Below are 20,484 nucleotides of genomic sequence, written 5' to 3'. Positions count from 1 at the left end.
TTTATGACTGTAACTCATGCCAACAGGGCTGGACCTTAATATCAGTCCACATTTAGTTCGTCCCCCTTTCACTTAATCTTTTCTGGCTCCTGTTGTGCGTAAGGAGCGGTAAGGTGGGTGGAAGTGAGGGACGAAGCAGCTGCAAATGTGCTCGCGTACGTTCACATTGCGGTGTGATAAGAAGGACTTGGTGAAAGGGGGGAAATGTAAGGTGTTTTTGCTTTTCTCCACCTTTTGACCCAGGGATAAGAAGGAAAAAAGGGGGGAAGGGAGACAAGAACGTGTGCGGCACCGAAATCGCTGCCCTTTGTGTGCTGACATTCTCTCCATCCGTTATTATTATTATCACCATCATTACAAAGCAAAAACATTATTTTGCCATTGCTTGCCTCCTATTCAGGTCTGAAAGTGACTAAAAAGGAAAGAAAAGGGGGGAACGAAAAGGGAAGCAGGTAACATATAGTTTACCTGGCTCTGGTTGTATTCGGTCTGTGCGTTAGCCATCTTGGAAAAAGAAATGAACGATGCCGCTGTTGCAGGTCACTCTGGAGGGTTCCATCGACCCAACCCATTGGGTGAGGATCGCAGCCCGTCCAGCAGCATCGGGTCAGTCACCGGCGCCGCCGCAAACGATGGCGCGGCGGCTGGCAGCGAGCGGCCCATCAGCGTTGAGGCCAAAGCCGCGATTGAATACGGAGAGGGCTACCGGGTTATTCTGGAGTCCATGGGAGAGCCGGGTTACGGCGCTATGAAGGCGCTCTTTTACGGGGAAGAGGGACCTCCGCCAAGCACTATCCCCGCCATTTCCGTTTCTTTTGAGTTATTCGAGTCGGTGCAAACTCGCTTCGTGAATACGGAATTGGTGTTGGAGCGCACTCGGGCGGAACTCCACACGCGCTGTCAGGAGTTGAATGAAACGAACGCTCGGTATGAGCAGCTGCAGGCATCATATGACGTTCTTGAGAAGCGCTCCCTGGAACTAGAGAAGAACAATACACAGTTGCATCAAAGTATCGCTAGACAGAATATCTCAGCGGACCAGTTGCGTCAGCAAATTAGCCGGTTGAAGGCTGAGTTAGGGATGTTTGAAGATCGGATGGCGAAACGGGACGAGGAGCTTCAGATTTCAAACAACCGTGTGGCCGAGGGACTTGTTGCGCTTTCATTAAAGGAAACGATCATTACAAACCTGCGGCGACAGATCGGGATGGCTAGTTACGGGAGGCGCCTTCCTCACCAGCAACTGATGCACGAGGGTGGCGAGTACTCCGCGGAAGCACTCAAAATTATCGCGGAGGGCGTTGAAGGGAACTCAGTTGAGGCAGAGCATCGACTTTATACGCTAGGACTGGAGTCGGAGATCAGGAAATTAGAGGACGAAAAGAAATATATTATGATGCGTCATACGCTCTACCGTAAACATGTACAAGAGGTGACGGAGGCGTACGAAACGCTGTGCATGGCAAAGGAAGATGCTGTGTTATCGCATGTATGTGTCGGCCCCCCTGCTGAGGGAACACAAGAGGAGACCGAATCCGTCCCTACCACCGGGGATGGGCGCTCCACCAAATTCGATAGCACGCAAGACCGGCTTTCCTTGGGACGTGCCTCTCCGAAGTCGGCTGATGGGGCCACTCTTCAGGGCGCTCCTACCAGCGTGGTTCCGGCTCAACTCGTGGCTAGGAGGGATGTCTTCACAGATGATGAGGGCTCTGTTGAGCGAACGCCTCTCATTGCATCTCATTCCACTCTTTCAGACAGTGAGGAAGACGTGCCCTCTGCGGAGGAAGCGGTTCCGAAGACGAAGTCAAAAAAGAAGTCTAACGTGCTGCCGCCTAGTGTTACATCGGGACGGGACTCACGTGCTTCTGTGAGCTGGGATAAATTGGCAACTTCTGTCGACGATGCGGCGTTACCACCGTCTAGCAAAGGTCGGCAGAGTGGCGCCGCTCAACCTCCTAAGACAAAAGGGGATTTGTTCTCTCCTCTGGGTTTGCCGCGACCAGACACCGGTTCTACATCATCGCCCAGACAGTCGCTAACTACACGGACGACGGAAAAAAGTAAGAAGAAGAGCACTTCCAAACGGCCGGCGAAAGAGGCAACAGCCTCTAAATCGGGGGCGGCAGGTCACTCGAGTGAACGCGCGGCTTCGGATCTGTCATTCCTCCCTAGTGACAACACAGACGCTCGTGTTCCAAGTGCTGGTAGCGACTCAACGAGGCGTGGGGCCCACGGTGAGTCCCGCACCGAAAAGCAGTCGCGCCGCGATGATGCTTCGCAACGGCCTTTCTCCGGTGGAAGCACGCGCAGCAGCGATACCGGGCGGAGGAGGGTGACGTCAGCTTCAAAGAGAAGCTTAACGACCGCTGAGGATGCAGACATCCGTGAGAGGAGGAAGACTCCATCTGAGCGAAGGACAGCGAGCCATTCGCAGACCTCCCGAGGTGGGACAGCTACGACGAGAGATTTGAGCTCACATGCACTGCCTCCTTTGGGAGTAGGACGGGGATCTTCTGCCGGTGCCGGCGGTGAGGCTACTACTGACGATGGTGAGCGCGAGAACTCTCAGGAGACACGCTCACTCTCTCAAACGATGGAACTTATGGCTCGGATGAGTCCTTTGTCGGTAAGCGTTGGCAATCACGTCGCCGAACTCGCTCGTCACTATGGCTTGCTGCACCAGTCTGTCATTGCACTAAATGAGCTGTTGGAATCGTTGTCGCTAAGGGGCAGCACGGACTCAACAAAGACCGTGAAGTTCCGCGCACCAGGGCCTAACACAAATACCGTCGTACTGACGGAACACATGTCAGAAGTAGTATTGAGTGACACACTAGTACTGGAGAATTTTCTGCGTCACGTGCGCGGGAGGTTGCCATCTGGAGGAAGCGCCAGCGATACTACGGGCGAGAGAAGTAGCCTATCTTCGTCAAACAATTTGGCCCCCGGGAGCCCCCGAGGTGGTGCTGCCCCCAAGTTTCCATCGAAGGGCACAGGGGCGTCACAGGGGTTACGTGCACCGGGAAGGGCAGACGACACCGGTTCCCCGCAGGCGAAAGGTGCTCAGCAGGCGAGAAAGGTGCGTGCTGTTGCTGCTGCTTCTCCTGTCACGAGCGCTGGTGGTGGAAGCACCAGATCTGCAGCGTCGCCAAGTAATCAAAAGGCGAGCCCGGTGAGGGGCTCAGGTGGTCAGCAGCAACCAGCTACAGGAGGGGATGGTGATGTGCGTACCACAGCGAAGCCGGCAAGCAGACATGGACCCGGTCAAGTTAGAGGAAGGGAATCGTCTGGTGATGTTTCCTCAGATGAACGCTATCAGCAGGGAGGTAAAACTGATTTGCCGGCTCAAGTGCAACCACAGTCGCCGAGGGGTCGAAAGGTCTCTTCTCAACTTTCGAGGAGTGGAGGTGGCCGCAGTTCACCAAAGAGCTTTCAGTCTCATGACTCGGGTTCGTTGGCAGACTCCAAGCGGCGGTGGTCAAAGGGCGGAACAGCGCACCCGATTAAACCTTCGCACGGGACTGTGGGAGGGGGTTCGAGTGTGTTCTCTAGTTCTGCAGTGGAAAAAGTGGACACTCCACCTGATACAGCACCGCGTCCGACCGCAGTCCCTGCCAAGCGTAGCGCCCCTGGAAGTCTTCGAGGACCTATTACGGATGCTCCCCAGTTTGGCCCTGGTACTTCGGATCTTCCGTGCTCCGACGATAGGGATACCAAGGTTTCGGAGAGCACCGGTGGTGCAACATTTGTCCCCTTTCTTTCAGAGGCTTCGGGATATGTAAGGGAGAGATCACCGCCTCCCGTGACACTTACGCGGCGTGGGGTACAGCGTATTCCGTGGCGGGCTTCGGTGATTCGCGTCGACCTGTTAACCGACATTCCTGAGGTAAAGCAAAGGGACCGTGCGCCCCCAGCCAGGTTCACAGGGTTGCAGCAGAACTTCTCCTTTATTCAACAGCGTGGGACACCTTGGTATGATCCTGGCACACCTCTGTTAGAAGGCGACGAGGATCAGTACGAGCCTCGGGAGCAGCGGCTGCTGCATGCTTATACCTTCACCCCGCGTACGGCTGAACAAATTTTCGCAGGCATTGGACGTGGGAGAGAACGAGGCAGTGTTGGTGCCGGCGGTACTGGTTACAGTGAGCGCGCTGGCCCCGGCAGTGTTGGTTATGGTTCTGCCACTGGCCGCGATGCCCGCACTGTTCCTGGCAGTTTTGGTTATGGTTCCCGGGCTGGCCGTGATGCCCGCACTGGCCCCGGTAGTGTTGGTGCCGGCGGTACTGGTTACAGTGAGCGCGGTGGCCCCGGCAGTGTTGGTTATGGTCCTGCCACTGGCCGCGATGCCCGCACTGTTCCAGGCAGTTTTGGTTATGGTTACGGTGCTGGTGGTAGTGGTGGAGGCGGCCCCGGCACCGGATTTGCTCATCGCGGTGCGTATAAGCCACTTCCGCTGCAGCGTAAGTTGGCTCGTACTCACGAATTGCCCCAGCGTAAGTTAAAACCCGGGGTAACTTTAGACATAGGGACGGAGGGCTTTCCCACCGCACGGACGTACCTGAGACCAGCTGAGGAGGCCTACTATCGGTCTCTCTCCAGAATGCTCCTGGCTCACCGCCCCAAATCAGCCACTGGGCCCGTTCTTCCGGAAAGTCCCGTACTTGAGCCGAACATGTTCAAGTGTTTCAACCCTATCAGCACAATGTCGTCTGTCCAATCGAATCCAGTCGTTCGACCTCGGCCATACGTAAACATGGGTGCTGAGGGTAGCCATTCAAACGACATTTCCCGCAGAAGAGGTACTAGTGCTCTTCGCCCCGTGGGCCGCAACCTGAAAATGTGTTCGCCCTTGCCGTGCGTTAACATCACATTAGGTGATGTGGGCGTCGATGAAAATTTATGGCAAGAATCGGGACTACCCCAGTCGTGGCGGCCGCTCTCGTCAACGGCGAAATGCGTTCAGCGGAGTCTACTGCGCAACGTTAATCGGCTGTGTCAGAGCACTTTGGGACGTCGCCCTTCTAACCTCGCATTCTGCCGGAACGTTGTGAAGAGGTATGTACAGAAAGTTCAAAGCTGCGATTCGGGGGATTTCAGCCCTCCACGGCTCTCGGGTGCACTAATTAGGAAGCAAATTCTACGTTATTCAGCTAATCGTGCACGAACCCTTCGTCATTCCGCAAAGCGTCTCCCGAGAAGGGCATTCTTCGTGAAGCAATGCATTTTGGCGCGGAGAGGTGCCGAGTTATGTTCTAACTGGGTACTTGTGCCTTTGGAGTTGCGTCATCTTGGTGGCCGTCATCCCCCATCTGTAAGTCCCAACAGCAGTTTTCGAATGAGTCCATAAGCCCAATAGAACTACATGGGAGCGATGCCACTTTTGTTTAGTTACTTTGTGTGCTGGTTTCCCTCTTTTTTTTCGTTACATTTTACATGAAGAAGGAGAGTAGAAAGGAGATGGATTGGTAGAGTAGTGAGAAAGAAGGGAGGAAAGACAAAAAAAATGATAAAGAACGTAGCAGATTGAGTCACTGCGTTATATACATATATATATATATATATATTCGTTGGTGAGGAAGCAAGAGAAACAGGAAGATATGTATATATGAATGATGTACTTGTATGTATGTGTGTTCAATGCTGGGCATCTGAAAGTAATGAAAAAAAAAGGGGAGAATTGGTATCATGAAACGGGATGTTTGGGTGCATGGGAATGCGCCCGTAAACCAGTAAAAAGAAAGATAAAAGAAAGGACTGTAGATATATATATTATGTATATACATATATTTATTCATGTATACGTATACATATACATCCATGTATATGCTCGTATGCCTATGTACTGTTGTATTTTATGGGTCTCTTTGTCTTTCTACGATGTTGTGTGTGTGTGTGTGTGTGTGCTCGAATGCAGATATGAAAGTGCGCATGTGCATGCTCTTACGATATTGTCGCAACTTTTACTCGCATTTCACGGTGTTTCTTTCTTTCCAGATTCTTTTGTTTGCTACACCAGTCCGTAACGCTGCACCTTTTTTTTTTTTTGCTGCTGTTGTTTTCATCATCATCGGTCTGCTTTGATATGTGAACTCTTTTTTGTTCACCATTTTTAATCACTTTGTTTCGTTTTAATGTGGCGCAAGTATTGGTGGGAACGGTGTTGAACTTCAGCATTTTTTTGTTTCTTCTTTTCACCCTTCCATTTCTTATATGAACTAAATATGAACAAACAAGCATATTTACGTTTGTTATTCAGCGTTACGACATGCGCGTGTGCATATAAAAACATATATGAAAAAAATGAATGTGGTGTTGATGATGCCTCAGGGGTTCGGGAAAACTTTCTTTTTTTTTCTTTTTTCCTCTTGTCGCACTCTCCTTCATGTGCCTTCTTCCCACTTTTCTCTCCCCTTTCCTTTCCTTTCATTATGTTTTATATCACCGTTATCATCATTATCATTTGTTATTATTGTTATTATTATTGTGCATGAATTCAGTAACTGAACGTCACTCTGTTTGTGACCTTTCCTCTTTTCTTGTTTGACACATCCGACTCTCTTATTTTGTCTTATTTTGCCTTTTAACCTTCTGCATTTCAATAGATTTCTTTCGCCGAAGGCACAAGGAAGAATCATTTTTTTTTTTCCTCTCCCCCCCCGAAAACGAAACGAAACAAAAAGCAAGACAAGGCAACAAGAAAAAGGAAAAAAAAAACAGCAACATTTGGGTTAGGGATCGAAGGAGTGGGAATTAACTCAGCGAAGGAACAGATTGAAAAGGAAGAGAAAAAAAAGCAATACAGACAAGCAAACAAAATAAATAAAGTAGGAAGGAAGTAGACACGAAGGATAGAGAAGGAGGAAAGTGAAGGGACAAACAAACATAAAGGGTGAAGAATAACGGTACACATAATTGTTATTTCCTCTTCTTTTTTTCGAGCATAGAGCACACGTAGTTCAAATTAAGATATTGGTGATTTTTTTTTTTTTTTAGGGCTCCGGTGAGAATAATATTAGTGCGGAAGCGCAGCCAGAGCTGCGGAGAAAACACAGAGGAGTGCCGAAGGGCTTAGAAAACACGTGCGGGTGGACAAAGCAATAAGTAAAGAGGAAGGAAGCGAAACAAAGAAAGGTAGAGCACTAGAAACTTTGTTTCATTTTCGCTTACATTTGTTAGACGTGCACTCACGAATACACACAAAGAAAAAAAAGGCACACCCGCGCATACATCCCTCGGTTCTATACTCCTACTTGTGCATCGTCAAGTGAAGGAGGCACTTGTTTATAACATATATATATATATATATATATATATATATATATTATACGTTGCCGCCTCACTTCCATTTTGCGGTCATCGTCATCATTCATTCGCTTGAGCGAGCGGTTGTGCTCACACAATAAAAATCAACAACAGTGTTGTACTGAGGAGAAACGAAGGGAAGGGGCATCGGTAGCAACAGCGCATTGACAATGGACAGTGATACCATTTATTGTGATGAAAGCTCCGTAGCGAGTCTTTCACAGCCTCAAGGCCGTCCCGCGCTACGACTCGATTCCCTCCCCCCTACACCAATGGTCCTAACGCCATGTGACTCCAACGTCACGGCATCCGCCAGGAAAAATCAACTAAAGCAGCAACGGCACCAGCACCGGCCATCATTTGCATGCACAGCGCTAACATCACCTTCACTTTCGCAGTCCGACTTCATACCTGAGACTCAGTCACTCACACCGCCGCCAAGACCAGGTGCTGTCGGTTCCGCTAGCGGTGGGTGTGATAACGAGGTGGAAGGGGGAATGGATGTCAGTGAAGCTAATGACAATGCGTGCGCTGACTCAAGTGCTCTTTCGAGTGGCCGACCGGCGGTGTTTTCCATTTCACGTGAATTGAACTCGACGCAATCCACGGAGGATCGCTCTTCGTCCCCGTCCTCGCTACTACGGGAACCCCGAGCGACGATCACGCCGAGAAACTTTCCTCACTTGCAGCTTTCAGACTGTGAAGTCTCACAGGATGACAATGATGAGCACGTACCCGATTCACAAGGTTCTGCGTTGGAGCAGGAGTTTCAAGCATGTTTGGAGGGACATGGGGAGTGCTTCAATGCGGAAGGGGAGTCAGCGGAAGTTTTTGGACGGCAGCCACTGATAACCAGCCAAGAGGTATATGAGGAAGGCTGTGGGAGCAATGCTATGCGGCGGAGTATGTTGTTGCCAGCGGGAGCTGCATTGGGCGCGATGTCCGGTGGGCTAACACCGCCTGGTGAACCAACCATTCATGAAGAGCAGCTGCGACCCGGTTGTGGGAAGCGGGTACGCTCCCTCCAGTCTTCGTTATTGTTGTGCAACGGGGGCATCAGCCCACTTGTAGGTGGCGCCTCGGAGGTTGGGACTCAGGTGACGAACGCTCCGGATGAGGAAGATGAGAGGAAGCGGTTTCGTCCGGACTCCGAGGCAGCACAGAGGCGGAATGAAGCGCTGATGAGAACGGCGGCTACTGATGTGCAGCAGACCCAATTATCTAACAGCTGCCTGAGTGGATCGTGGGACGTGAGGCTGTCGCCTGCAACTGAACCACGGGGACGTGAATCTCTGCTACTTGTTAGCGGCTCAACACCAACGCCTTCCTTGCAGGTACTCACTGGGACGCCTGTGAGAGATGGCGCTGGCTGTGCCTCGGAGATTTTAGACACCCGCGACAGTGCCAACGCTAACACTTCGGCTCCTGCTTCTACAGCACCAAATAACGAAACTTCCCTCGTTGGAAGTGATTACGATTCCGTGTGGCCCCGTAACGTGGCTGCTGGGGACGGCACCGGAGAGGGGGAATGTGCACTGCGCATTTCGGATACAACCGAGGAATGTTGTGATTGCAAGGAAACCCTCGGTAATAAAGCCGTAGGTGGTTTCTCAGGTGTGGGGGGTAACGCGGAACGTGGGCCTCGGAGCACCGATCACCGTACAGTGGTTCCTGATGGTGAGGGCTGCGCCGAGTTAGTGTCTTCGCCGCGTCTTAGTGAAGAGTTTCGATCATTCGTTGAAGGTGCCAGGAGTGAAGTACGGCGTGCGAGCGAACGCCTTTTAGCTAAGTTGGAGGAAGTAAGCCGCACGTACAGTGGATCCAATGTGGACGGCGGCGCCGCTGCTGATGCGAATGGTCCATCCGAAGCGATTCAAAGTGCCAGTCAGGATGCCGTGGTGGCCGCTGAGGGGCGCCGTGTGGTGCGCTCACTTCAACTCAGTCTCAACCGCAGTTCTGTCGTCTTGGGCGAGCTCGAGTTAGCACAAGGTCGAAGCACTTTAAGCCATAGCGGCAGCAGAGGTGACAGTATAAACTCGATTTTATCCGATACCAGTTCTCTCCGCCGGCAGCTGGCAACACACGCCGCTGCCATTTCGCGGCGGCTGCATGGCTATGACTTGGATGAAGCGGGAACGCTTCCAATGATTGTTGTGGTTCGCGTGGTGCAGCAAGTGCTTATGATTGGTTCCCCTTCCAGTGTTGCACCTAACAGTGAAGAGGCCGCGGATCTTTCCATGTGCATTGCGTCGCCCTCACCCGTAACAAAACTACAACACCAGAAGAGCCAGTCCCCCATGTCGGTGGCATCCCCCGGCACCCTCCACACGATATCAAGTGGGGGGGTATCGTCGCCTTCTGCAACTCATAGGAGCCTGTGGGAAAGGATGTTGAACCGACGGAAGGCATCAGCCATGGAGGATGATGCCATGAAAATGTATATAGGTCTCTGGCGCTGCTTCCACGAATGCTTTGGGGAACGCGGTGTTATGGAGCGCCTCGGCGTGCAAGCGTCTGGGGAGGCGGATGATGGCAGTGATGGAACCGACTCGGAGGCTCGTCTCATGACACCCACGTGTCTCCCGCTTCTGCGGCAGCAATTAAACCGTTTGGGATGTCAACAGGGGCGTCATCGCTATCATCCCCCGCCACTTGACGTGATGGTGAATTACCGCGTCTTTGCTCATAGCCTCGCTGAGTTGTGGTGAAAGGGAGGGGGGTGGGGCAATGTGATGCGCTTGGCTATGGGAGAAACAACACATAATTGCTTCTCCTTCTCCTCTGTGGCTCTCTTTCTCTTTGTATCTATTTCTTCTTGTGCTCCCTCTCCTGATTCACGTGCAAACACTCAGTTAGTGTTGCGTGAGTGAAAAGAAGAAAAGGTGGCACATACGTGAACACATAGACGCGATCAGTCATCTGATGAGTTGAATTGAGGTAAATTACTTTAGAATGTGGTGTTACAAAAATGACGTGTAAAAATTAAAAAAAGAGAAACACACATACACACACACACACACACACACACACACATACAAACGCCGCCAGCAACGAGGGTAAATTCTGTAGGCTGGATCGGTGATGAACCGTCATGTCATCCACCGCAACATCGGTAGTAGGCGGAGAGGGGAGTTGTTACAAGTGGTTTCTTTTCTTTGACCTCCCCTCTTCGATATTTTCGCGTCTTCCCCTTCCTTATTTTAAATTTTAGAGTCTGACTTCACCGTGTGCTTTACGTAGAGCTGTCATGCGGTGTGCAAGCAAAATCCCTTTTTCTCTTCTGCACGCGCATATTTATTCATCTTTATAAACGTACGCGTACGTATGAGTATCTTTTTGTGTGTTTGATACGCTCCCAAGTAAGCGGTTAGGAGGTTTTCTTTTTGGTATTTTTGTCATTATTTTTGTTATTATTATTATTATTATTATTACGTCTATGCTTTAGATGCATTATAGAGTGAGTAAGAGACAGGATAGCGCTTCTGTGTGTGCGTGTGTGTGAGAGGGTGGTGGGAGCAAATTTATTTGTATGTTTTTTTTTTTTCTAGACGAGTGATTTCCCCCCATTTTTTCTTCCCTCTCCTTTCATTCATTTATTTGGAGCCTCTTCACCATTCCCCCCACTTACACGCCCACACACATATATATATATATTTATTTATTGTTACCATTATTATTATTATCATTTTAACGGCTATAATTACTATCATAATATTTGTGTCTTGTTTGCTTTTTTTTTTATTAAAAAAAACACAAAGTAATAAAGTCCATTGTGAATAATAGATGTAGAAGCCACATTTTATTTTTCACTTTTTTTTTTTGTTGTGAGTACGTACGCCGTGTGCACTGCAGAGACGAAGGGGTAATGTGTAAGATGGGGAAGGAAATGTAGTAGAAATCATAATGAGAATAAGTAAAAAAAGAAAAAGGAAAAGAAAAAGAAAAGAAGAGAAACAACAAAATAAAGAGGTGGCGAGAGACATCGAGTAGGCGGAAAGGAGTACATCGGAAAAAAAAAAGTGGAAGGGAAATGCGGTGGTAGGTGAGTGTTTGTGTTCGTATTTGTGTCTGTAAGTTCCACTTTTCATATTATTTGTTTCCTTTTTTTTCCCGCATTCATTTTTTTTTTCCATCCTTTACTTCTCCTCTTTTTTTTTTCCTCCTTCCATTTCTTGTCCTTGATGGCTTTGAGAAAATTTCTGACTCCCTACTTTGTTTTTCTTAACCTTCGCAACTTCACATTGTCTCAGTTTCGTGCTTGGACTAACTGCTTTTATATTTGTTTCTTTTTCCATTTTGTCCTTTCATGTTTTGTCTTAAAGTAAAGAGAGTAAAAAAAAAAAGGGAAAGAAAAGTGGCAAAGCATAGAGAGTTATGCTGAAGGTTTAGCCGAGTGAGACGTCGTACGGAAAATGTGCGGAGTACTGGACGATATGACAATTCTTTGGAAGCAACCCCAATTCCAACTTTAACTCCAGCATTACCATCAGAGGAGAATAACAAAAAAGGGGCTGAGGACATTGGATGAACAGCGCTGGCCACGTGAAGATGTCCTTTTTCGAAACTATATATATATATATATATGTGTGTGTGTGTGTATGTTTGTGTATGTTTATGTGTGTGTGGGAGTGAATGAGAGGTTGTGCGTTCCGTCATTATTATTGTTTTAACTTCACATCTCGTTACTTCCTCCCATCATGGTGTTTTTTTTTCTCCTCCTCCTCCTCTTGTTATTTTTAGTCCCTGGAGGCACCAAGAAAGGGAGTGCGATGGCTGAATATATTATTGTATTTGTAATCCGACACATCCACACGTAGATTAATATATACATAGATGTGTAAAATGTACCTGCACCCGGGTTGGTATTTAGGACGCAAGAGTGCACATTCCTTCCTTTCTAATTTGCTTGTGCTGCATGACATATATATAAATATAAATATATATATTTCTCTCTCTTTTTGTGTGTCTTTACTTTAATACTCTTTCAATTACCATGACAACGTGTCTGTGCAATATGACTTTCATGTATCCATTTCATGGACATCTCAAAGTAGAGGAGGGAAAACATTCAAAAGGGAGGGGGAGGAGGAGGAATTACTGTTACAGAGAGGGGGGGGGATTTGTGTGAGGAACAAATGACAGAAGCGGCTCCATGCTTCGTGACTGAGAGCGGGGTGCGGTTTGACCACAACGTAGAGCGTGCTGAGTTTAACCAATACTGGTACTCCATCCACACCATTGATGCACTCATAGGTGAGGTCCGTCATCATGCAACTGCATGTGCTTTCCTCTCAACTCCATCGCTGTATTTTGCTATGATTGCAGCTGACAAGAATGGTGGGGACGGTAACACGGAAGAGGCCTCCAAAGGTGACAGTAATGCAAAGTCCGCTCTAGTTCGGGACAGTCGTCTTTTTGAGTACGACAAACAGTGGAAGGACGACGCCGGTTTTGTCTTCTACGACTTTCATCGACCGGAGGAGGTCCCCGTGCAGTACTTTGGTGCCTTCGACTACGTTGTAGCTGATCCGCCTTTCATCACAGAGGACGTATGGACAGCGTACATTCAAACGGCCAAGCTCCTTTTGCGTAACGGAGGAAAGTTACTCTTCACAACTGTGATGGAAAATCATACCATGTTGGAGGGACTGTTGGATGGGCCACTATTCATTGCAACCTTCCGCCCAGCTATTGCACACCTTACCTATCAGTACGTTTGTTTCACCAACTACAGACCCACACGACTGTCGCAGGTGAATGAGGAGCTTCCACCTGATGATCCGAAGATTGTGGCCGCTATACAAATGGCGAACGACCTGCGCGAGTCGGAAAAGGCTTTTGTTGCTCAGGCACAACAGCGTGATAGACGTGGGGAGCAACCGCTTCCCGCCACTTTGCGCACCAACACTGTAGAAAGTGCACTGAAGGGTGATACGGCAACAGGTCGTGAAGCCGATATTGCAGGAATTCCCATCAGCGCAATGAAATGGGGTTACATCCCCGATGGTTTGGCGGTGTACGCAAATGGTGATCATTTCGTTCCTTCGGCGGCTGCTGTTGAGGGCGGTGGCTGCAGTCAAGAGGAGGAAGTGGACTATGGCGAAACATATTCTCTTGTGGTGGCACTGCGGGAGGTAATTGACAACTTCAAACGGCACGTTGATATGCTACAGAAGTCTTTGGATCAAATGCTGAAGCTACAGCTGAAGCGCGCCAAGATGGAGGCACAAGGTGATAACGCGGCAGAAGCAGCGGGATCAGCAGCAGCAGCAGTGAATGAGGTGGACGCTGCATTAGTTTCGTGCAAAGAGCAATTCGATGGTATGCTTGAGGAGATGGGCGGAATGATTGAGAACATTGAGACAATGGAAACTCGATTGGCTGATGTGGGTGGCGAGGCGGCCGTTACGTATGTGGGTGCCATGAAGGAATGTGTTGAGGCATATGCCAACGTTCCTTTACAGAAGCAAAAACTAAATGAACTGGCGGCGGATGCTACGCGGAAGTACAAGTCTCCGCTTTTCAACCGTATGAAGGAGCTGTTGCAATGGATAAAGGATATAAAGAAAAATTATCAACTGCAACAGAGGAATGGAGAGGGCGGGGAATAAGGCGCGGTTGCATTACAGGGGGAAGTGCAGTGCGCCGCCAATGGTGATATTTTTGACAGATCACGGACGAAAATAAGGTGTTAAATAGGGTTGAGCACAATATGGACAAAAGAAAAAAAATAAAGGAAGGAAGAGGAGCGTTGCTGTGGTGGCGCGGCCTTGCGGACCGTTAATAGAGAGAGGTCAAATTCAGGCAATCTCGTGACGCTGTACTTTCGGCCCGCACTTGCCTTTTTGCGTGAAAACGAGTAGAACCTTCCGTTTCCAGGGCTCCGTGTATGCGCTTTGGCGTGCATGCGGAACAAGAAAATAAATGATGAGGTTATATATATTTATATATGCTCGCGCGTGCGAGGGTGCGTCTGCAAAGGTGAGTACTGAGTCAGGCCGGGTAACGAATTGCATGATGTTTTTTTTTTTTCTCTTCTTTTCCCCTTCGTTACGCTCCTTCTTTTTTGTTAATGTCTCACCCTTACGTTAAAAGTTATTCAGTATTGCTGCGCGTCGTTTTCTTTTTTCTTATTCTATATTTGTGTTTCTCGTGTTGGCGCCATCACCCCGCATTTTCGCCTCACAGAAAGTGACAAAAGTATCTGAATCCAACACTAGCCGAAGGTGGAAGAGAAGGGAAGGGACTCAAGGACGGTAGCAAACAAAAAATATACCGCGACCAAAAGACGAAATAAATTGCGAACGGGACGTACACCTGTACACAGGCACACATACATATATTATATATATATATATATATATATATATAATATACATATCAAACGTGGTAAAGATTTTCTAGGAATTAAAGCAGCGGAGGGCAAAAAAAAAAAAAGAGAGAGACCGAGCCAGTAAACGGCGCTGACTACATAACGTTGAGTGCGCTGGAAGGGTCCGTTTGCTCGTTCCTGTCGTGCTACCGGGGAAGTTTGTGTGGGAAGCAGGCGTCAACACCAGGAGTAAATAATAATAACAGTAGCAGCGGCGCCGAGACGCAATCACAGGGACACTAACTGTAAAAATATATTCATATATCACGCCACTTTGGAGTAGTGCGTGCTCTGTTTTTGGTTTTGTTGTGCAATGTTCTCCGTTGAGTTTGTAAGTGGGAGGCCTCCCATGAGTGCACCCTACTACGCGATTGTCGTTCGAGAACCGTATGTTGTTGGTCGCGCGAGCCTCTGCGATATTGTACTAAATCAGCCTGACATTGCGGCCCAACATGTATCCCTTTCTGTGATGAGGCGGAGCAACGCCAAAAAGTTGATTGAGAAACAATCAAAGGATGACGCAAATGTATCAATATGTGAAAGAAGTTTTCCAGATCTTATTAATGGTGACGATTGCGGTGCCTCAGGTGACAGCGCTATCATGAAGGCGTGTAATATGGGATCTCTTGACAGCGTCGTCGACGGGAGTTTTCTGAACGACACAAATAACTGCTGTGAGGGCAGGGAAACACAATCTTCATGTTGTGGACACAATGCCCTCACCCACGACCACGGTGAAAAGAAAAGCACAGACACAAAGGTGGTAAAGGAGAGAAATCCTCTCGTTGTGCTCGTTCGTAGGCTTCCTGATGGTGGTCGCGTTGCAGTGGGGGACACCGAAGTGACCGATACGCAACCGCATCTTGTTATGGACGGTGGCCAGTTGTCACTTGGTGATCGTGTGCGCCTCCGCTTCCGTTTCCGTCCACTCGTCGTAACGGTGTCACGCAGTAGCTTAAGTGGCAGGCAGGCGTGCGACCTCGAGTGCGCGTGCTACCGCCGTGGTGCAACTGTGGTCCCCGGGCTCACTCCAACACGTGAACTTGATGTACCGCTTCCTGTTGGGCTGCTGCACTGCACGTCTGCCCTCACTCATGACGACCCCGCGTGTATTGCTGCACTTGCCTGTGGCTACACCGTGGTGGAACCTGGGTACATCCCTAAGTGGTTCGCTACTTTGGCGCGCAATGCAGCATCACCTTTGGCAGCAACGCCATTACCAGCGTGCTCTGGCGTTCCAATACTGCATGGGGATGATTGTTCTTCCGAAGCAGAATACCTGAGGCCAGAGTGTGATGAATCTCCGTTCCCATTGTACCCTATTTCCTCTCCGGCGAGGTTGAGTCGCTCACGTAGTGCGCTTTTCGTGGGGCGCATCTTTTTTTTCCTGACAAGTGCTGTTGAAAATCGGTACCGCGCGGCTGTTGTAACATGTGGCGGAAAGGTACAGCAAATGGAAGAGGTTGTTTTTGCTGTGGCTGCACTGTGCGCTGATATGGATGGGAGGTGGATAACCAATAATCAGCAACACGATGCTCACTTGGAACTTGCGTCACTCAAAGGTGCCTGCTACTACGCTGTGCTTGATCGTGACACGGAGTTGGCTTGGCAGAATGGGGATTCGCCAGCCCAGTCAGCCCTCCGGAACCTGTACAGTGAGGCTCAGCGTGTGGGATCCAAAGTTACATTGCTCGCAGAGCGTAGCTTGTTTCAGTCCCTTCTCACGAACCGCTTTACTGTTATTGAGATCGATTTGCTCTCATTCAAAGAAGGCCATCGTGATGGTCGGGAGAGCTCACGAGGTGGTGCGACGTTAAACGGAAGGAAAAACCCATTGGGCGAAGCACCACTGGAAGCTGCAGAGGATATTTTCTCATATCAAAGCGCTCCGGATCGTTGGAACGTTAGTGCGCTTTTGGAAGTTTTGAAAAAGAAGCAACCCGAAGATACGTTGTACACCCCTCGGAGACGGAGGAGGAATTTTTCGTCGGCTGGAAGGGCCTCCATCTCTCCCCGTGGTGAGAACGACATTTCTTCTGTTGTGTCTGACTGTGACTTGCTCTGCCAGCGGGTGCGGGAGTTGGTGCGAAAAGAACAGCCCAAACTCCTCGAAATTCAGGCAGCCTCACGGCGTAATTTCTTTGTTGATCCTGGTGTTTCGGCGCAAGTGCAAGAGTGCCGGACGAAGTGTCTACGATACATTGGCAAAGCGGAAGATTTACTGTCGCATGATCTGAGAAACCCTTCTATAAAGTCCGATCTCGAGGGCTGTATTAGTAATTGTCGTGAGGTATTGGGAGTTGTAAAGGCAATTGTTGACATTACCAGCTCTGGAGTGCAAGGTAAGCGGGAGAGCCGGAATCGCAGCCGATCGTCCACTAGTGGTGAGAATCATTCTCAGGTGACGGTGAGTTCGGCGTCATCACGGATGCATACTTTAGGACAGGTTCCACCTTCCACCGCTGCTCCGGCAAGGACTGGAACTGGGAGCAGTGAGGTTGCCAGGGGAACGTCCCAGCGGTGCTCGCCGTTTCGTGAAGTACAAACTTCACCAAAGCTAACGGCCCCGTCATTGGGTGTAGGAGGGACAAAGGGAGCCGCTAGGGGGCGTCCGGGTAAACGGCGGCACCGCCGGACCACCGCGCAATCACCCAACGCAAAGCCTACAGAGACAGAGGTTGCTGCTGTGGAGCCCCCGGGTTTATGTGTGGGAGCGTTGCGTTCCCCTGGCGGGTCTCCAGCACCTCGCGGCTCCACCCTCTCGCGATCGACGGGCGAAATCCACGAGCCGGGTGCTATGAGAAGGGAATTGCAATCAAGTAAAGGAATGCCTTCCACCTCGAGATCACACACTGGGCTGGGCCCCATAACCAAAGCTACTTCGGTGGACTCCCACTCGCATGCGGTGGGACGAACTTCATCATCATCACTTTGGCCGAGTGCCCCGCGGATAGTCTCGTCTCCGAGAGTCTCCCGTGTGGCGCATCGTCGACAAAAAGTGAAGTAAATGTTGGATAAGTCTTGAGTGTAGGGTGACAGGTGTGACTCCCCTGCATCGGTGCTTGTCACCCCGTTTTCTTCTTCATGCGGCACTTCCGGTGGAGTGTAGCGACGAAAATATTTTTGTTTTGATTATGTCATTTCTGTCTGGGGCTGCACTTTTCTTTTCTTTTCTCTTTTTTACCTTTTTTGTCTGTTAATGCACTAAACGGCGCCGTTTGAGGAGTATCCCTATCTAGACAGCTGCAGATCTGTGGTGATCCACCGTGCAGAGGCACGGGGATGAAAATCTAGTGCGCAGTGGCAGGGGAGTCAGGGTGCGTGGCGCATGAAGTGCCCAAACTGCATTGTATCTGGTGGCCACCCGTATATTTTCCGTTTTTCTTTTTTCCTTATCAATTATTCACCCGGTGATTTCTACGCCCCCCCCTATTTTGATTACTTGTGTTGTCAAAGTTTCCATTTCTGGATTGCCTTTTAGTGGCTTGGACGCGTCCCTCCATTTGTCTCGCTTCCCTTCTTCATCCCACCGTCGTCTTTTTAGGTCTGGAAAGGAGGGGCGGAAAAAAGAGGATCGCTATTGAAAATAATGGTTTTCGCAAGGGGCGTAACACTATATATTCTCGTGGCCGGGCTATGCAGTATTGGAGGCAAGTCCTCTTCTCATTGGGGAAGGGTAAGCCGCTCAGAATACTGTACTACAGTGGCCAAATCAGTTCGGGCCATTAATAACCGCTATGCAAACGCATGGCACACGTTTGAAGTTGCTCTCAAGCGAACCAGTGTCGTCAAGGGAAAGTGCGACGAGGACGTGAAGAAAGTCAGCGACGATGAGATAACAGATGTTGCAGACAGCGGAAAGAAGAGAGTTGTAGATGAGTACTACAACGCGATCATGTATGTCGGAACAGAGATTAGGAACTACGAGCGCGATTTACACAAACTAACGGTGTATCTAAAGGACCGATGCGGGTTTTGGTTGTCCTTCATGCCAGTAACCAATTCATTCAAACGGAGCATTGAGGAGACGACGGCTGAAGCTACAGGCAAGGTGTCGAAAATTGAAACCCTTAGTGGAGATGCGGCGAGCTATGCCGCTGATGCGGCGAATGATGAGTGCTCCACGGTGGAGGATAATCGCAGAGAGAAGGAGGCAGGTGCTGGTGAAGACACTTCCGGCAAACAGAACGAGGAAACATCCGATGGCCCCGTGCCCGCATCTCCTGAATCACCCAGAAGTATGGATGAGCAGAGAGAAGAAAACAGGTCGACTGACACCGCTGAAGGTGACACCGATAGCAGCCAAGAAGGTCTTGGGGAAAAAACCGCCGACGAGGAACCTGCTGTTGTTGCTGAACCTGCGGTAGGGAAGGAGGCCCAGGCGGAGGTGGATTAGAGCATGAGACAAGTTGAATGTAAGAAGGAGTCAACGGTTTTTATTTGATTGGGAACACGACGATGGAAGATGATGCTTCGTCTTGCTCAAGGCTACGTAGGTTGAGATGCTGCTTCGATGATAACAAGTTATTCAGCTGCGTGCTGTGGTTTTCCTTTATTGCTTTATAACATTAATATGCTTTACTTTTTGTTCTTTTTATTGAAGATATGAACAGATCGGCGACGTGCTCTGGCTTCCGGATAAGCATGGGGCATTTGGGTAGTGGAATGATGTATAGAAACCGCTTTAAATAGCGGTATGTGCGTGTGTGTGGGGACGGACGGATGGTTGATGTTAGCATGTTCCAACCTACCAACGTGTGACGGAGGGCATGCAACAATATGAATATCTACGTAATCGCATGCTAAGTAATGCTTTGCTTGAAGTGACTTTTTGTCCCTTTTACAGTGTTGTGAGTGCTTTTAAATAACCAATGTGATTTTGAGACTGTAGTGTGGCGTGTGTGTATTGTTTGAGGGAAGGAGGAAACTGTCTCTCTCCTGCATATGTACATGTGCTTTCCGTATTGTCTTGCCCAAAAGATATTATTCTGTTTTTCTTTTTTAATTTCATGCGGTACATAGGAGAGACAAGTGTGTGACAATGAATCTAGCGAAGAAAATCATCGTGTGCCTTTTCATTGCCATTCTGTGCAATGTGGGAGGCGTGCGTGGTTTCGAGAGGCGGGAAAGCAGAGCAGCTCATTGTAAAAAGGTAAAAAGTGTTATTAACAAAGTTAACAACCGATTTTCAGAGTCATGGAACGTATTCGACCGTGCGTTCAATAACACGCTAGCCGTAAAAGCAGAATGCGAAGGTATTTTGAAGCATAAGAAAGCCAAGGACGTTTCTGGCGCCATCAACTCAGAAAAACTTAAGTTAGTAGACGAGAGCTACAGTGCCATTAGGCAAATTGAACTGCTCATCGGTGATTGCGAAAGGAAGATCAATACTTTGACTGGTGAAATATGGAACGGCTGCGGCTTCTGGTTGTCTTTCATGCCACTCACATCGTCATTCAAAAGAACTGTTAAAGAAAAACTGTTAGAAGCAAGATCCCTAACGATGATGATAGACAAACTCAGTCTTGGTGCAAAAAATCACAGCGATACCGCCGTAAGAAACAGATGCGTCTTGGTGGGGACAGAGAATGTATTGGCGGGGGAGGAGGAAGAAAAGGCAAAGAAAAAACAAGAGGAACCCAAAAGCAGTGGTGCGACATCCCAGTCGCCAAAAGAAACGGTCACCACCAAGGAAGCTGCTGGACCCAAAGAAAGTGCTGGATGTGAGGAAAGTGCCGGACCCAAAGAAAGTGCTGGACCAAAGGAAGTGCTGGACCCAAAGAAACTGCTGACCAAAGAAAGGGCCG

The 20,484-nt window shown here is 49.2% G+C and overlaps 10 protein-coding genes across 10 annotated transcripts; 6 read left to right on the top strand and 4 right to left on the bottom strand.

Annotated features, from left to right (window-relative positions):
• Positions 1–52: 52 nt before the first annotated feature.
• Positions 53–355, bottom strand: TbgDal_VII7730 (hypothetical protein, unlikely; the record flags this gene model as incomplete). Its single annotated transcript, XM_011776872.1, has 1 exon — positions 53–355. One exon carries the CDS (start codon positions 353–355, stop codon positions 53–55), a length of 303 nt encoding a protein of 100 aa, XP_011775174.1.
• Positions 356–517: 162 nt separating this feature from the next.
• Positions 518–5,350, top strand: TbgDal_VII7720 (hypothetical protein, conserved; the record flags this gene model as incomplete). Its single annotated transcript, XM_011776871.1, has 1 exon — positions 518–5,350. One exon carries the CDS (start codon positions 518–520, stop codon positions 5,348–5,350), a length of 4,833 nt encoding a protein of 1,610 aa, XP_011775173.1.
• A 262-nt stretch (positions 5,351–5,612) lies between these two features.
• Positions 5,613–6,026, top strand: TbgDal_VII7710 (hypothetical protein, unlikely; the record flags this gene model as incomplete). Its single annotated transcript, XM_011776870.1, has 1 exon — positions 5,613–6,026. One exon carries the CDS (start codon positions 5,613–5,615, stop codon positions 6,024–6,026), a length of 414 nt encoding a protein of 137 aa, XP_011775172.1.
• An 86-nt stretch (positions 6,027–6,112) lies between these two features.
• Positions 6,113–6,430, bottom strand: TbgDal_VII7705 (hypothetical protein, unlikely; the record flags this gene model as incomplete). Its single annotated transcript, XM_011776869.1, has 1 exon — positions 6,113–6,430. The coding sequence occupies one exon, from the start codon at positions 6,428–6,430 to the stop codon at positions 6,113–6,115; it is 318 nt and encodes a 105-aa protein (XP_011775171.1).
• A 1,045-nt stretch (positions 6,431–7,475) lies between these two features.
• On the top strand, positions 7,476–10,013 carry TbgDal_VII7700 (hypothetical protein, conserved; the record flags this gene model as incomplete). The annotated part of the gene is made up of 1 exon (XM_011776868.1): positions 7,476–10,013. The coding sequence occupies one exon, from the start codon at positions 7,476–7,478 to the stop codon at positions 10,011–10,013; it is 2,538 nt and encodes an 845-aa protein (XP_011775170.1).
• Positions 10,014–11,111: 1,098 nt separating this feature from the next.
• TbgDal_VII7695 (hypothetical protein, unlikely) lies at positions 11,112–11,438 on the bottom strand (the record flags this gene model as incomplete). Its single annotated transcript, XM_011776867.1, has 1 exon — positions 11,112–11,438. The coding sequence occupies one exon, from the start codon at positions 11,436–11,438 to the stop codon at positions 11,112–11,114; it is 327 nt and encodes a 108-aa protein (XP_011775169.1).
• Positions 11,439–11,568: 130 nt separating this feature from the next.
• TbgDal_VII7690 (hypothetical protein, unlikely) lies at positions 11,569–11,961 on the bottom strand (the record flags this gene model as incomplete). The annotated part of the gene is made up of 1 exon (XM_011776866.1): positions 11,569–11,961. One exon carries the CDS (start codon positions 11,959–11,961, stop codon positions 11,569–11,571), a length of 393 nt encoding a protein of 130 aa, XP_011775168.1.
• Positions 11,962–12,440: 479 nt separating this feature from the next.
• Positions 12,441–13,916, top strand: TbgDal_VII7680 (hypothetical protein, conserved; the record flags this gene model as incomplete). The annotated part of the gene is made up of 1 exon (XM_011776865.1): positions 12,441–13,916. The coding sequence occupies one exon, from the start codon at positions 12,441–12,443 to the stop codon at positions 13,914–13,916; it is 1,476 nt and encodes a 491-aa protein (XP_011775167.1).
• A 1,074-nt stretch (positions 13,917–14,990) lies between these two features.
• TbgDal_VII7670 (hypothetical protein, conserved) lies at positions 14,991–17,684 on the top strand (the record flags this gene model as incomplete). The annotated part of the gene is made up of 1 exon (XM_011776864.1): positions 14,991–17,684. One exon carries the CDS (start codon positions 14,991–14,993, stop codon positions 17,682–17,684), a length of 2,694 nt encoding a protein of 897 aa, XP_011775166.1.
• Positions 17,685–18,266: 582 nt separating this feature from the next.
• On the top strand, positions 18,267–19,073 carry TbgDal_VII7660 (T. brucei spp.-specific protein; the record flags this gene model as incomplete). The annotated part of the gene is made up of 1 exon (XM_011776863.1): positions 18,267–19,073. One exon carries the CDS (start codon positions 18,267–18,269, stop codon positions 19,071–19,073), a length of 807 nt encoding a protein of 268 aa, XP_011775165.1.
• Between the last annotated feature and the right edge of the window lie 1,411 nt (positions 19,074–20,484).

This window comes from Trypanosoma brucei, chromosome 7 (genome assembly GCF_000210295.1).
Source record: "Trypanosoma brucei gambiense DAL972 chromosome 7, complete sequence".
Classification (NCBI taxonomy): Eukaryota; Euglenozoa; class Kinetoplastea; order Trypanosomatida; family Trypanosomatidae; genus Trypanosoma; species Trypanosoma brucei.
This window is presented reverse-complemented; position numbering and strand designations above follow the sequence as displayed.